Here is a 16,061-nt window from a genome sequence, read left to right as displayed (position 1 = left end):
GTCAGTCATTATTGATGAAGACACCTTGCACTTCAGACAGAAGGCCTCAAGGTCCCTAAGCTGGAAACAGACTTGAATGTTCCACCATGAAGACTAGCTTGCATGGTATGAGAAGGCACCACACAATCTTCCAGAGGAAAGGACTAAGCAGTCCTGCCCAGCGGTGACGTCAGTGAAGCAGAGCAGTGAAGCAGAGCAGTAACGAGCTCGCCATGGTGACTCACACGTGCAGTAGTGGCGTGCATGCTTTTGGCAGTAACCACCACCTTCTAATTGGATGTGAGAGCCGCTTAACGAGTAGGGAGATCATGCCTGTTTTTGGGAACCTGGTAAAGTCCTAGTTCCTGAAGAACCTACAGCCACCAGGTTACTACACCAGCATAAGCCGTAATCCATAGATAAGTGCAGTCCTCACCCCTCATGAAGGAAACTTCTCTTCTCAGTACAAAAAGACCATTACAGAAAACCACAACTAATCAAAATACAGAGTTGTGGAAGCCAGTCCACACAGACCACAAAGCATCTCAGGCAGCTAAGGCTCAGGGAACATTGTAAGAGCCAGGGAATCAGGAGTTTGCTGTGAGATGTGTTTCGTAGTGATGTCAGAAGATACTCCATAAAGCCTCGCCAACATAACTACTGGTTTTCTGAGAGAGGTTTCTGCAGTCCTGGTCATCCTGGAACTCACTCTGTAGACCAGGCCAGCCTCACATCCCTAGAGAGGAACCAGCCTCTGCCTCCAGAGTAAGGGGATTAAAGGTGTGTGACACCACCTCAGATTTCTAAGTATTTCAAGAATCACTTCAGGCAGTTCTTACAAAAATGTCCAGGGTCGAGGGAAAAAATGTTAAAGCTGAACTGTGTTGGTGGCAGGGATGCAACTGAGGTCTTACATGCTCAGTAAAGCCTTACTAATGTTCTATGTCTTCTGCCAAAAGCAAAATTCTTTGAGACATTTGTTTTCTCTTAGTTGAGTTTCCTACTTTCTTGTTTGTTCTTTATTATCCACTGGCAATATCTGTGTTATCTATATTACAGACAATCCTTAAAAACAAACAAACAAAAAATTTCACCTTTAATGTTTTTAGTACATCTAAATTTTGATTTATTATATTTAAATATGAACATTTCCCCTCTATGCTCTTGCTTTCTATTATAATTAGAAAATGAAGTGGTTTTTTTTTCCACATAAAAAATCTTTAAAAAAAAATAAAGCTCCTAGGAATTAACTAGTTTTTATAGCTTCTATTGAAGCTATATGTGTAATATCTTTCTATAAGTTTGTATGATATGATCTTTATGAGGTTTGATATAAAGGATTAAGCCTATTTCTGATTGGATACTAAACCAATAAACAATTATATAATTTTTTGAATCTGAAGGCTTCCCAATTATCACTCATATACATGAATCTATTTTGGAGCTGTAGCCTGCTCCATACAACTATTTTCCATCTTCCTACAAAACTACTGCATCATTTAAAATGAGATTTAACAGTATATTTTGCTATTGATGACGGCTTGTTTTTCTTATCCTTTTTTGTTGTTGTTGCTGCTCATCTCCTTTCTGACTAATTCATTCAGGCTTTAAAAAAAACCTGTTAAAAATTCAAAACACATTTGGGAGAGAAAATATTGAACATTGAAGTCATAGTCCAAAGAATCAAATCTTACTAATACTCTTTCAGTCCATCGATAATCTATGTTGTTCTAACTAGAGAATATAAGTATACTTTTATGTTATTTAGCAATTTCCTAACTTACATCAGCTGGTTCTAAGTACTTTACAATTCCATTTCTATTGTAAATGAAGGTTTGTGTTTTTCTATGCCTTGTTCTACAACAGTAGGTGCTGAAATGTATGAGAAAAATTTTCTTGTTTCTCTAACTCTGTTTTCTTTTGGTAACAATAGCTTACTTGTTCTTCACAATGTGTGTCTTTCCCCCTTACTGCAGTGCTACGTACATCCCAAGCCATGACAGGCACCAGGCAGGGTGCTTCCAACATCACTGACTGTGGTGTCCACTGGTGGTTTCTAATGCTTCTTATTAAAATAAGTAAAAGAATACTAAATAGGAGCAGTACTTTTAGGTACTAAGGGCTAGTTTCACGGGGTTTTAGCTCCCGTGAAAAGGCTTTCAGCACTCACTAAGCTCCTGTGTGTTGTCCTGAGTGTTTCAGGTGTTCAGAGAGAGGAATGGACAGCTTGGGTTCACTTTCCAGCACCAACCCTTCCTATCCACATAACCACAAAAAAAACCTATTTAACCTGATGTGATTCAATTTCCAGCACCAACCCTTCCTATCCACATAACCACAAAAAAAAACCTATTTAACCTGATGTGATTCAATTTCCAGCACCAACCCTTCCTATCCACATAACCACAAAAAAAACCTATTTAACCTGATGTGATTCAATTTCCAGCACCAACCCTTCCTATCCACATAACCACAAAAAAAACCTATTTAACCTGATGTGATTCAATTTCCTCATCTGAGCAGTAGAAATAATATTGGGTAGTAGTTTCCCCACAGAGCTTGGGGTAACCCTGAGTAAATATGTGTAAATGATTTCAGGACCAGACATATACTAATTGATCAATATTAACTTTCCTTGTATTTATTTTAAAAGAGGGTTGTATACAAAGCTCATTATACATTTTTGTTCTCCTTTACTGTTTTATAATATACTGACTTTACCTTCCAAAATTCAGTTTTAAGCAAAATAGATTAACTTCTTAATTAATCTCTTACTGCAATGAGCTATAAGTATTACATCTTCCACTTTTATTTTTAAAAAGTATTTTTTCATGAGTGTAAGTCTAATCTTTTAAAACGTACTTCACTTAAAGTGTCTTTTTGTTACTTGGTTTTATAAGTCATATTACTTTCCTAATTTTCTGGGGCGGGGGTTTCTTATGAGCTTTGGAACTAGAGAAACTCTTGCATGAGCACTATTGCTGTATTTACAGGTAAAAACTATTTCTGATGAAGTGAAAGCAAGGGAAGGGGCCACGCACCAGCAGATTGGTAGCTCCTCTGAGGAACAGGAAGAGCTAGTCAGTCATACCTCACTGAGTTCATGTTGCCTCTGCATCTTCTTTTCAAAGGTAGATTTCATTTGGATAAGCAATTCATACTAAAAGAAAACATAACATTGTTGTTTAATTTGATTTCTGAGTTGTAAAGATATTTTCACAATGACCAGTAACTCACCTTATCTAAAACAGTTTGTCTTTTGGTTTCCAAGCTATGCTCCAAAAGGAGGTTTTTTCCTGTAAGATAAATTTCTGGCTTATTTCCCAACACAGATCACATTTTTCTCAGGAATTATGAATTAAAGTAAGGGAAACATACTTGCTAATTCCTCGATACTTTTTACTAGGTCTTCTTTGTCAGTAATAATTTGTTTCAGTTGAGGCAACATCAGAAACTGTTCTAGTAATACCTCCTCCTGCTCATTCATGTCTGTGAGCTGTGACACACTAAAGACACAAGGGAATAAGCAAACTGTTAATAATTATCAGTCATCTAGCTTTTCTCCATGACAATAAATGTTTACAATTTTCCACCTTGACTTGCGTGATGGCTAGTTTCATGGGACACAAGCTGGAGTCAAAGAGGAGGAAAGCTAAATTGAGAATATGCCCCTGTAAGACTAGGTTACAGATTGTCCTATAGGGCATTTTCTCAATTAGTGACTGATGTGGGAGGGTCTAGTCCACTGTAGGCACTAAAAACAAAAACAAACAAACAAGCAAAAACCCTCAGCAATCCTGAGGCCTATGCACAGTTACCCAACAGAGCTAGACAAAAGGCAATGAGAAGCAAGTAAAGAGAGACCCAAGTGGATGATAGAAATATGGAGGCTAATTATACTACTTCATTCCTCTTTTTGTAGTTTTGATGTTTTCACAAGTTTTTGTAGTAGGTAAATTTTTAAAAAGGAGAAAAGAATATATTTTATAAAATAGCTGTATTTCTTGGTACTTGAGCTTTTAAAAGCATATTGAACCCTTAAGATATATGCAATACATCTCTTCTGTTCTGGAACTTCATTCTTTAAAAATAAGTTGATGCTTATCCACGAACCTAAAATACTGAATCAAATGAAGTCAAACTTTATTTTTTTAATTACAGGATTGTTCACAGGCTTTAATCTGTAATAATCCTGGAAAAATATATTCTGAAGACAAAATTATAGATAATTCTAAATTGTATTCAATGGTCTTAATAGCAGTAGCCTTTGGACATTATAAAAGGAGAGACCATAAGATGCTTTCTTCATCGCACACCTTATGCTCCATGAGAAACAGCGCCTTAAAACTTGGATCCTGACACCTTATCTGCTATGTTTGAATAAAATTTTAGCTCTAAAATTAGTTTTCTAATATAGTATAACTTAGTCTACTCATCTATACACAACATTCATCTACTAACGACTGCTAACCACATGAGAGAAAAGAACTTTTGTTAGCTTGGTAGCCATTACGTCATTCTTGGCATCTAGAGCAATCCGTAAGTACAGACTAGTCATGTAACAAAGCTGATTCATGCTACCAAGACAACCACAGTAAAGGAACTGAAAAACCTAAATCATTTTACTTAATTTGAATACAAAACTATACATAAAATAGACAAGTCCATCTTTTCACTTTAAGTTCTTTACCTTAGTTCTGAAAGCTCTGGAAATGCATCAGGGATATCCGGCATCTTATAACCAAAACCATTTTGGTTAATCTAAAGAAGAATTTTAAAGAGGATTAAATCTCAGCTATACTTCTGATTGGTCCCATTTATCTTTTAGAAATAACTGTAAGGTAGTTCATTTAGTAGTCTTTTCACTATCCATCAACCTTCCTTTTTGCACATCACATGTACACATTATTTCCTCCCCATCAGTCAGTTTTTCAGGGATACTTTTATAGACAGAGTTTACATTTTTCGATTGGGAGGCGAAGTAGGTATTAGTGTGTGTGGAAGTATGGTTTTGCAAGTATCTGCAACAGATATAGAGAATTATCTGTGGATTTCTTAGATGTAAATGACTGTACTTCTTTCAGGTAAAGACATTAAGCATAAATTAGTAAATTGCCAGCACTCTGAGTAGTTACATATTTAAGTTACATAAAGTAGGGTAGATGAAGAACACATTACCAGTTTGCATGTTTATGACATTTATGTATTAGAACACTCCAAAATTTCCCCAAAACTTTAAAAAAAATTGGCAAAGGCAGGCAGATCTATGTAAGTGCAAGGCCAGCCTGGTGTACATAGTTAAGTTCCAGGACAGACACAGCTCACTGAGACCCTGTCTCAAAAAATCAAATAAGTAACAATTTGTTCATAATGTTTACTAACACAATAATGGAAGACTTTTGGGAAAAACAAAATCCATTCAGATTTCTAGTTTTAATTATTATAAACTGTAAAATTGGTAATATTGAACATAATGTATATGCATGTACATATTTATATATATACATTGTATGTGTTTGTGTGTGTGCATATTGTGAGTACAAGTGCAGGTGTGTAGGGGGGCCAGAGTTTGACAGTGGGTGTCTTTTTTGGGGGGTGGGCAGGGTTTCTCACTCAACTAAGAACTCATTCTTTGGCTAGGCTGGATGGGTAGCAAACTCTAAGACATCTTGTGTCTATCTCTCCAGTGCTAGGATTATATGTATGAATTACCATGCCTCGATCTTTATTGAGGGTGTTAGGGATCTGAATTTAGTTCCTTTTGCTTGCCCAACAAATACTTTAATGCCTTAACCATTATGCTAGCCTCCAAATCTACAGATAAATTTATGTTTGTCTCGGGGTCTCCCTCTCCGCCCCCCCCCCCCCAATATCTTATACAAGAACAGCTACCAGCCTTATTTATGAATATAAATTTTAAGCCAATAAAATGCTGGCAGCCTTCTGCATCCTGCAATAGATGCTCTTTGATCGGATACTTGCTTCTCCTGTATAATCCCATCTTGTGCCTTGTCCAGTATATCCTACATGACAATCAGAGAGATTTATTACAGGCAACTTTACAAACATGTCACCTGACATATAGTGCAAGGCCTCTGTCAATGCTTTCAAATCGCATAGTGTTTTATGTACCCTCTCATTATCCTCAACATTTTATAAACATCTTAAAATATCTGGCCCTAAGCACAAATTCATCCATTTATTTATCTACCTCATTTTCACTGAGCAACTACTATGTGCACAGTATGAAGCACTGCTTGGTCTCTGGGGGCAGTGACCTCAGTTATCTCCCATAACTCTGGACTATCTCTAGAAACTCTGTATTTGCAAGTTTTATTGGTTACCTTTTTGAGTTTGCTAATAGATGGGCATAACAAATGCTAGCTGACCGAATACCTATTTCATAGAAATAGAATACAGACTCCTGAAGACACCAACCGAAGCTGAAGATTCTGTTGTGGGAACCGGTAATGGCAGACTTGAAAGGATGCCAAATGAAGGAGCCACCGGCTTGGCTGCGGTGTAACTTGTGGTTGAAGAAGAAACAGTGTCAGCTACAGACAAAGATGTGATACTCCTGTTAGGTTCTTGTGGAGGATATGGAGGAAGAAATGGAAAACCCTGAGAAGGGTAAGGAGGCATTCCACCTGGATTACCATAGAGGCTGAGGAGAGAAAGAAAACATCATTAGGTAGATATTAGGAGTCAAATTCCCCTTAAATTGTCTGAAAAAAACAAATGGTCATGCATTTCCACACATGCAAATTTCTTTTGGCAAGTGATTTTATAATTAAGTCATATAAATGATAAACTATAAACACCTCAGGAAAAAGTGTAGTTTCTATGAAAAGAAGAATGCTCTAGAAAGCAAAGATTCCATTTTTCTCTGTAAAAGTCTATCAGAAATCATTATTCAGTTTTTAGTATTCCAGTGACATCATTTAGTTTTCTTTCTTTCTTTTTTTGGGGGGAGGAGGTTGATTTTTTTCGAGACAGGAATTCTCTGTATACCTCTGGCTATGCTGGAACTTACTCTGTGGACCAGGCTGGCCTAATAGATTTAATCCAGAAAATTTACTAAAGTGGAAGTTGTTAAGTGGCTTTCAATGTTGGGAACATCTACCTTAAAATTAAGACTGTTTTTCTAGAGATTTTAAAAGAAAACAAATATACAGATGAGCTATTAGAATGTTAGAAACATTGCAAACAAACTCATATATAAACACAAATGAATATTTTATTTGTTTTTGTTTGTTTGGTTGGTTTTTAGTTTTCAAAGACAGGGTTTCTCTGTGTAGCCTTGACTGTCCTGGACTTGCTTTGTAGACCAGGGTGGCCTCGAACTCACAGAGACACACCTGCCTCTGCCTCTGCAAGTGCTGGGATTGCAGGAGTGCACCACGGTACCAGGCTAACAAATGAATATTTTAAAGAGCAGCAAATCATTATTTACCTAGAACTTAATTAGACAATAAGTTAGTGAATATTTATTTTAGCCTTAACATTTTTCCTCCCCAGAAAGTGAGAAAAAGCTGACCTCAATGGCCCACACCTTTAATCCCAGCACTAGGTAGAAGCAAAAAGATTTCTGAGTTCAAGACCATCATTTCTGCACAGTGAGTTGCAGGCCAGCCAGGCCATAGGGAGAACTTGTCTCAAAAACTAAAGAAACAAAAAATTAAGGAAAAAAATCACATTATAAAATAAGGAGTACTTCAGCCAAAATGAACACTGAAAAAATAATATAAATATAAAATTTTGAGCTAATAAGATGATTCGTCACTCTCATCTAAGGAAAAGGGACTTATAGGAATGTTTTGGAGAAAATGCTAGCTACTAAAACATTTCACTTTATAAATTATATAAGTTAACTTTTGCAGGACTACTATAATCTCATTTAGTGGTAGAAATTAGCCTGAGTTGGAAACTTTATTAAAAGTTTTGAGGTATTTGGATTTTTGAGGTATTTTTCAGTGACACTAAACATTTACATGAAAAATATTCAAGAAAGAAAGAAAAAACTCTGGATAAGAAGGATAAAGATACTGCCTCTTCCATTCAGAAAAATGTATTATACAACAGTAGTTTAAATATTAATACATAGTATTTGGTGAATGGGTAGGAAGATTAATTTAAATAAATATAAAATATGGAAAATTTGTTCAACCTAAAGTATAAACAGATCAGTTGAAAAACAATATTGTAATATTTGGCAAAAAGTAAGAGCCAAATGCTTATGCTCATAATAGGCTAAACACTAATAGAAAAAAAAAAAAGAACCAAAAAACTAATAGTTACACAGTTTTAAAAATCTTGAACCAAAAGAAATATTTGGACTATTTTAACCTTAAAGTGGGAAGGTATGAAGGGATTTCTGAAATTCCAAATTCAAAAGTTATTTTTAAAAGATAAATTTGACACCAGTAAAACAAAACAAAACAAAAGGCCCTGCAGGGCACACTAGAGCATTTCCCAGCAGGCCCATAGCTCTGAGTTCTATCCCCAGCACCACGAACTAGCTAACTAACAAAAACTGAGGTAGAAGCAGTTAAAAGTCATATCATACACAGAAGGATAATTTCTCTAATACATAAAGAATTCCCAACAACTTAACTAACAGCAAGTAGAGGACAGAATAGTGTGTACCTTCCATAAAATAGAGAATCTATAAAACAGGAGATGATGTATAATTAAACTGTTGGATAACAAATAAATACTTTTTTATGCATACAAAATGGGCACAGATCTATTTTTGACAATATGCCATACTAGAAAAGGATAAATGGGCATCGTATATAAAGACTGGTATAACTATGTTAGAGGGCAATTTTTCAGTATTTGTCAACGTACTATTTCTAGAAGATATGAAAATATTAAAATGCATAATAAGAAAACCAGATAGCTCTCAGAGATACAAGAAATTTCATAAAGAACAAAGAGTGAGTTAGGGTCACAGCTCAGTGGTAAAGTCAGCATTGCATACACAGACCTTGGGATCAATTCCCAGCACGCACAGAAAAAACAGTGCGCCTATTTTTGCTAGTGATTTTTTTTTCCACCTGCTTCCCCCCCCCTGTGTCTCTCTCACACACACACACACACACACACACACACGTATTAGTTAATGACCAGATTCGAGGGAAGAAAACAGGCCTTTCTTCTTGATGGAAAAATGGCAAGGCTTGAAAGGCATGTGGAATTAGAAATTTTAATAGGCCATTTTTGGAAAATATAATTTATCTCGGGAAATTTTGAGACTTAAAAAATGATAAACTGCTTCAATATGCCCTCACACTAGGTAATCAGCACATTTCAAGTTTTAGATTGTACTTTCTTGGAAACACTGCCTCTTTTCTTTACATGTACTCTAGAGTCTAAGGTCATTAACATATTGGCTGGCTGGCTTTGTTAGATGGCCCAGTCCTACGTGTTTGAGAACAAGCATGAGAACGTAAGTGGGCATTCCTAGCACCTGCTTAACAGTTGGGCACAGAGACACACGCCTGTAACCCTAACCCTGAGGGACAGGTCACAGATGAAGACGAGGGTCCCTGAAGCTGACTGCCACCTCGCCTCGCCAACTGAAGAGCTCAGGGTTCAGTGAGAAACTCGGAATCAAAAGTAGTCTATACTACAGCGAACCATGGAAGCTCTTGTGAGAAGGCGAATATGGTTTTGCAAATAGGATATAGGTGATTCTTGTAATCAGAGCTGTGGCAGACTGTATTTTTAAAAATAGCTATTACAAGATTTCCCGTATACACTTCCCACAAACACATACTTTTAGTAAATTCTGCTACCCTGGTGAGAGATGGAATCTACTTCTCCCTTTTCAGACACAATGGACTTAGTGGCTAACAAAAATTGCCAGACAAGAGAATTAAGTGAGTTTTCGCCTCATTTAATCATACTTCTTAAAGCCATGCTAACTTAAAAAAAAAAAAAAAAATAGGGCTGGAGAGATGGCTCAGAGGTTAAGAGCACTGTCTGTTCTTCCAGAGGTCCTGAGTTCAATTCCTAGTAACCACAAGGTGACTCACACCATCTATCATGAAATCTGTTGCCCTCTTCTGGCATGCAAGTGTACATGCAGGCAGAACATTGTATATATAATAAATAAATCTTTAAAAAGAAAAAAAGAAAGAAAGAAAAAAGTTACCACCAGCACCTAACCAAACTAGAGATGCATAAAGAAAAATGTCTAAGCATGGTGGCATATGCCTATAATTCTAGCTAAGCAGGAGGCCAAGGCAAAGATCACTACTTCAACAAGCTCTGCTGGCTAACTGAGTGTGAGCCTGTCTTAAAATAAAACATTGAAATGTACCAGGATGGCATTCAATGGCAAAATCCTTGCTTGGCATGTGCAGGGCTACAAACTCAGGCCTCAAATCCCTATGATGCATATCCACTGTAAGTTCTAGTATAATTTATGTTAATGCTTTAGTCAGGAAATTATTGGAAGATAGTAAACAAAGAAAGTGAAAGACAACCTTAAAAAGATAACTATAAGACCTAAGAAACAAAGGATCCAATATATAAAACCAGCAAAGGAAAACAACAGGAAATTATTGGATGAGATCTGTGACAGAAATGGGGTAACTAATAAGGAAAAGGGGGGAGACAAAACAAACAAACAAAGCCCAACCAACCAAGTACAGAACCCAAAAATTACCTGCCTGTTATGTCATTAGCAAAAAATGTGCTATAAAGAATACTTTGGCTCAGCAATGGCTAATATTTACAATCATGTAACAAAAATATCAATTAGACTTATATAGAAATCACAATATAATTTCACTAAGAGGAGGAGGGAATTTTGCATACAGCTAAAATCTCATCTATTGTAGTAAGAGGCCAATAAGTAATAGTCAAAATGAAATTCGAGAATAGCACAAAGAAGGTGGGTGAATAAATAGGTACAAAAGAAACACACAGCACCTCTGAAAACTGTGGCCTTTATGGGCATGAAGGTGAGTATGAGGCAATTAGAAAGCTGCCTTTGATTTGATCATCATTTCAATTTCTTTAAACTACAACTTAATTATGATAAATGAAAATATGTGCTAAAGTTACATAATATAAATATACTTACTATGGAAATGCTGTTGAAGTAGGAGCTAAAACTGGTGGATTCTTCCAGAACTCATCCAAAAGACTTTGAATAATTTTTCCAAGATCTGAGTGCATTGTAAACTGAAAGTAACAGTAATACATAATGATAAAAGTACTCTCAAAAAAGGATGACAAAATTTCATGGGAATAAATGTCATTCTAAATCTTAACCAATGTTTGAGGCAATAATACATAGAAAAGGAGGCTGGAGTGATGGCTCAGTGGATAAGAGTACTTAATGTTTCTGCAGAGGCCCCAGGGTCAGTTCCTAGCACCCACATGGTAGCTCACAACGTCACCAGTTCTAGGTGATCTGACACCCCCTCTGGCCTCTGTGGGCACTGCACGTATGTGGTGCACTTGCATGAAGGCACAACACTCATACACATAAAGCACAAATAAAGAAAGAATAGAAAAACAAAGAGCACTGTCTCAACATGACTTACAACACTTTCTGATAGGATCAGTACTATAAACATTTGATAATTAGCAAATCAGGTTAAAAGTTTTCAATTAGTAATGGAGCTAAAGCATTCCTACATTTCACCCTTTACAATAACTTGATTATTCATTAGTTTTCAAGGTATATTTAAGTTTTACCTTGTCACATTAATCAACCACATTGTATCCAAAGGCTTTATGTCATAGTGTTAAGTAACTAGTACTGTCCAAGGAAACTTTTAAGATTACTACTTTGAAAAAAAAATTCAGTATACATTTTTAGAGTAATAACAACGTAATAAATGTATTATATGACTCTGAAATAAACTAAAATATATACGTACATTGCTTACTAATGGAGAGGTAACATATAATCCTTGATTATCCATTAAGGGATGTCTTATTGGTGGATAAACACTGATCACCGGTTTTTCCTGAGGAAATTGTGGAGGAAGTAATCTAGTAAAGGGATAACACGCATGTAAAAAGAAACAAATGGAAAAAATTAAATCATATGACTACAATTCTAAAAGTTATTTTAAAGAAAATTAAGTTTCCACATTGACTCATATGGATTAATCCATTTGTAGTAAGTACCTTATTATAGATTTTGAGCAGACTGAAAATATACAAAAGGCTATGCTTTGGCAGTAAAATAACATACTAATTCAATACAAAAGATTCTTTTTAATGTGAAATATGGACACCATGTGCTATAGAACAATCTTTTTAGCAGATCAACAAAATTGATTTTGAAGATAATATAACTTGTTGAATAAAAAATTTCAGCTAAAAATTAGACTGCACATTGGTATCAAGATAATTAAACAAAACCCCATCCAGCTCCATTAGTAGATAATGGGTCTCGTGTGTGTGTGTGTGTGTGTGTGTGTGTGTGTGTGTGTGTGTGTGTGTGTGTGTGTGTGTGTGTTTCACTTGTAAAATTCTGCCTAGAATTATTCAGCATGTATGTAGTACTAAAGAGAAAAAGGGATAGGAAGGCAGGTAACTGGGATTGCACTATGGCCAAGCCTTTATTTATCTAACTCCTAAATCCTTCACTAACACCTCTTTCCTCATGCTGAAGTGAAATCGCGTAGTCTGAAATAAGAAAAAGTTCTTAATCTAAAAATTAGCAGAAACTTTAAGCCTTTTAAGCACTACGAAATTAGTTTATGTAATATTTTAATAGAAGTTTATTACGTATAGAACTCTGTTTTCCAAGTTTTGAAAACTCTGAATATTTCCTTTTAAACTTCTCTGCTCGTATATTGCTAAGGAAATTGTTGACAGTGTTATAAAAGAAACAAACAAAACCTGCAATTTTGTTGGTCTCTCTTACCTACCTCTACCAGAGCACTGGATGGGAAATAAAAATGAATGAATTTATAAAGCTAAAGGTTTGTTTCTGTTTTTTTGTTAACAGCTAAAGATTTTTCAATTATTTTTGTAAAGGAGGAAATGTATGGCCTCTGGAGCTAAGCAATCTGAGTTCATGTTGTAGGCATTCATTAAGTGTGTATAATCTACCTTAATTTGTAAAATGTTATATAGATTCATAAAGCTCATATTTGTCGAATGAATATATTTTAATGTTTACCAGCACTATATACCCATATTCAAATTTGTTCAGAGGACCAATACTTAATAAGGCCTCGTATGCCCATGTGTTAAGCAATGAGCCATGAAAGTTATTTTACTAATGTGGTCACTATTTTATGTTACAGTTACTCTGAATAGGCTTACTTAAACATCTTATTTCTGATATTAACTAGGAGACAAAACAAAAATAGTTAGTTCCCATTACATAAAATATAAACTTATAATTCTATTCACACATGAATATTGTCAGGCTTTAAGACATAAAGCAAAAAATAAAATCTAATAAAAACCAGAAACCAGTTCTACTTACATATTAATGTTAATTGTCAGGTTGTTTACTGTGAATGGCAATCTGTACTCTACATCTTTTTGTATTTCAGCTATACTGTAAGAGAAAATTTGGAAAAAGAAAAAAAAGAGATCAATGCTATAAAGCCATTAATATTAAAACCAAATGTTAAATTCTGTAGCTATAACTGATAGCTGATATAACTTGTATCTAGAAATAAAGTATCCAAAGGGTAAGGGAAGGATGCTGAGGAAAACATATAATGGAAAACTCAAATTAATCATAGATTGATTTAATATAACTTTATTCAAGTTATCATTAGTAGAAGCCACTACCAGCTTTCTGAGTAATACAGGTCAACAAGCATGTGAGTTCTGATAACTCTGCCTCCATCCAGCTTTACTGGCAGCTGGGGATGTCTGGGTCTTAAGAGCTTAAACTAAGTCCGGATGAGTGCCTCTAGAAACTGCAACTAATGGCTGCTGGCTGCTTTCCACATTTCCTCCTCTTCCACAAAGAAGCCTGATTTTATTCTGAGTAGCCACACTCTAGTCTTTCTTGTAACTGGCAGTTGTTAAAGACTTTACATTCCAGACAATAAAAATATAGGTTAGTAGTGCAGTAGATTTCCAGGGAAGTCGCTTATAGTGCAATTGAAAGAACAGGAAACTACTAGAAGCTTTCTGCTTTCCCCCCTTCTTTCTACCTCCTGGATGTCAGGCTTGCATAGTAACAGCCACTTTGAGCCGTGAGTGACCCTATAAATGGGCAGCAGGCACTACACAGCAGTACAACAAGTGGCTGGGGACTGTTATGAGGATGAAATTGCCAGACCCTTGATTTTTGTTTGCTTGTTGTTGTTTTAGGTTTCGGGGGGGGGGGTTGTTTTGTTTTCCCATTTGAGGAAGTCTAACTATAAAGCCTTGAGAGTCTTGGAACTCCCAATGTAGACTAGACTGGTCTTGATTTCACAGAGGTCCATCTGCCCCTGCCCCCAAGTTCTGAGATTTAGAACAAGTGTCACTATGCCTGCCTTAGTTTCTCTCACATGAGGTCAAAATACGTTTGTATCTTGTTTGAGCTACTGCTTTAGAAGTCTCTGTTATCACTATCAGAGCAGAGGTCCCAATATAAAGCCCTTATAATTTCACATCCTACAAGCAGCTTATCTTATTACTGCCTGTAAGGAAGTTTACAACTAAAATCTACTAAGAAACACGGAGCCTTGGGGAGCTCACTAGAAACGTTAACATTTATAGTGGTTCTAAAGGGAAACACACTAAGTAGTACTTAGTAGTAGATACAGTAGAGGACAATTAATATGTAAGAACCTTTGAATGACCTAGTAAATGTGGAATGACTTATTTCTGGTTCTTTTAGTTATTTCAAACTAATAATAGCATTTAGAAAGCTTATTTATTTTTCTAGTTTTTGGACTAATATATTTTCTAGGCTTTAATAAAAACCTAGCCCTCAAATATGTAAATCTTCTGTGCTTTGGAAGGTTCCTAAGTATTGGCTTCTCAGTTACTTTTCTATTGTTGTGAATCAGCACCATGACCAAGTCAATTTATAAAAGAACACACTTAAATGGGGCCTTGTTCATAGTTTCAGATGGTTAACCATCAACCATCACGGCACGTAGGCAGGCCCAGTGCTGTATCTGTAGCTGAGAGCTTACAAGTGATCCACGAGCAGGAGGCTGAGAGAAACTGGCCCTGGCGTGGATTGTGAAACCTCAAATCCTCATTCCAGTGACACACCTCTTAGCACAGTCATTCTCAATCTTCCTAATGCTGTGACCTTTTAATACAGTTCCAGTTCCATATGTCGTGGTAACCCCAACCATACAATTATTTTTGTTGTTATTTTATGACTGTAATTTTGCTAATATTATGAACTATAATGTAAATATCTGTTTTCTGATCTTCTTAGGTGACCTCTGTGAAAGGGTCATTCCAACCCCGAAGGGGTTGTGACCCACAGGTTGAGAAACACGGTCTACAACAAGGCCATATCTCCTAACTCTTCCAAAAATGGTTCCACCAGCTGGGGACCAAGTATTCACTTATATGAGCCTATGAGAGCCATTCTCATTTAAACAACCACAGTTGGGATGAAGCTAAGGACAATCCTAGATGTAAATAAGCTTTTTCCTCTAATACCCGCCTGGAATGAGGCTGTCATTAATAAGATATAGGTAAGAAATTTGATGGCTACCTTTCTCCTTCCACTGCATTTGTAGCATCTTTCAGTGATAGGAAAGTTGACCATAAGGGATGAAGCTTCCAGGTCAGAATCAGCTCAGTTTGTCTTTGTTCTATGACTCAAGTACATGGCATCTTCACCAACAGGTATTGGGAGCCAGGGTGATTCAATGCTTTTCCTGGGGTCCTGATTCTCATATTCATATATTCTTTCTTTCTTTCTTACTTTCTTTCTTTCTCTTTCTCTCTCTCTGATACACACACACACACACACACACACACACACACACACACACACACACACACAGAGGAATGAAGTTCCTCGTCTAAAACCAGGAATATGTTTGGCAAAGCCAATGATGGCCTGAAGCCAGGGCCTTAGGAGAGCTGCAACTTCTAACCCTGGGAACCTAACTCCTTAAAGGACT

General features: G+C 36.2%; 1 protein-coding gene across 1 annotated transcript in view; it reads right to left on the bottom strand.

Annotated features, from left to right (window-relative positions):
* Positions 1–16,061, bottom strand: part of Vps37a (VPS37A subunit of ESCRT-I) — a 34,150-nt gene that overhangs the window by 4,259 nt on the left and 13,830 nt on the right. Inside the window, exons 2-9 of the mRNA XM_051169518.1 lie at positions 13,448–13,522; positions 11,880–11,994; positions 11,075–11,175; positions 6,418–6,643; positions 4,670–4,740; positions 3,358–3,485; positions 3,217–3,275; positions 3,071–3,139 (exon numbers count right to left, since the gene is read on the bottom strand). Coding sequence (XP_051025475.1) covers positions 3,071–3,139; positions 3,217–3,275; positions 3,358–3,485; positions 4,670–4,740; positions 6,418–6,643; positions 11,075–11,175; positions 11,880–11,994; positions 13,448–13,522 — 844 coding nt within the window. The remainder of the gene's footprint in view (positions 1–3,070; positions 3,140–3,216; positions 3,276–3,357; positions 3,486–4,669; positions 4,741–6,417; positions 6,644–11,074; positions 11,176–11,879; positions 11,995–13,447; positions 13,523–16,061) is intronic.

Source organism: Acomys russatus, chromosome 27 (assembly GCF_903995435.1).
Source record: "Acomys russatus chromosome 27, mAcoRus1.1, whole genome shotgun sequence".
Classification (NCBI taxonomy): Eukaryota; Metazoa; Chordata; class Mammalia; order Rodentia; family Muridae; genus Acomys; species Acomys russatus.
The sequence above is the reverse complement of the archived record's forward strand: the minus strand, read 5'-3'. Positions and strand labels throughout refer to the sequence as shown.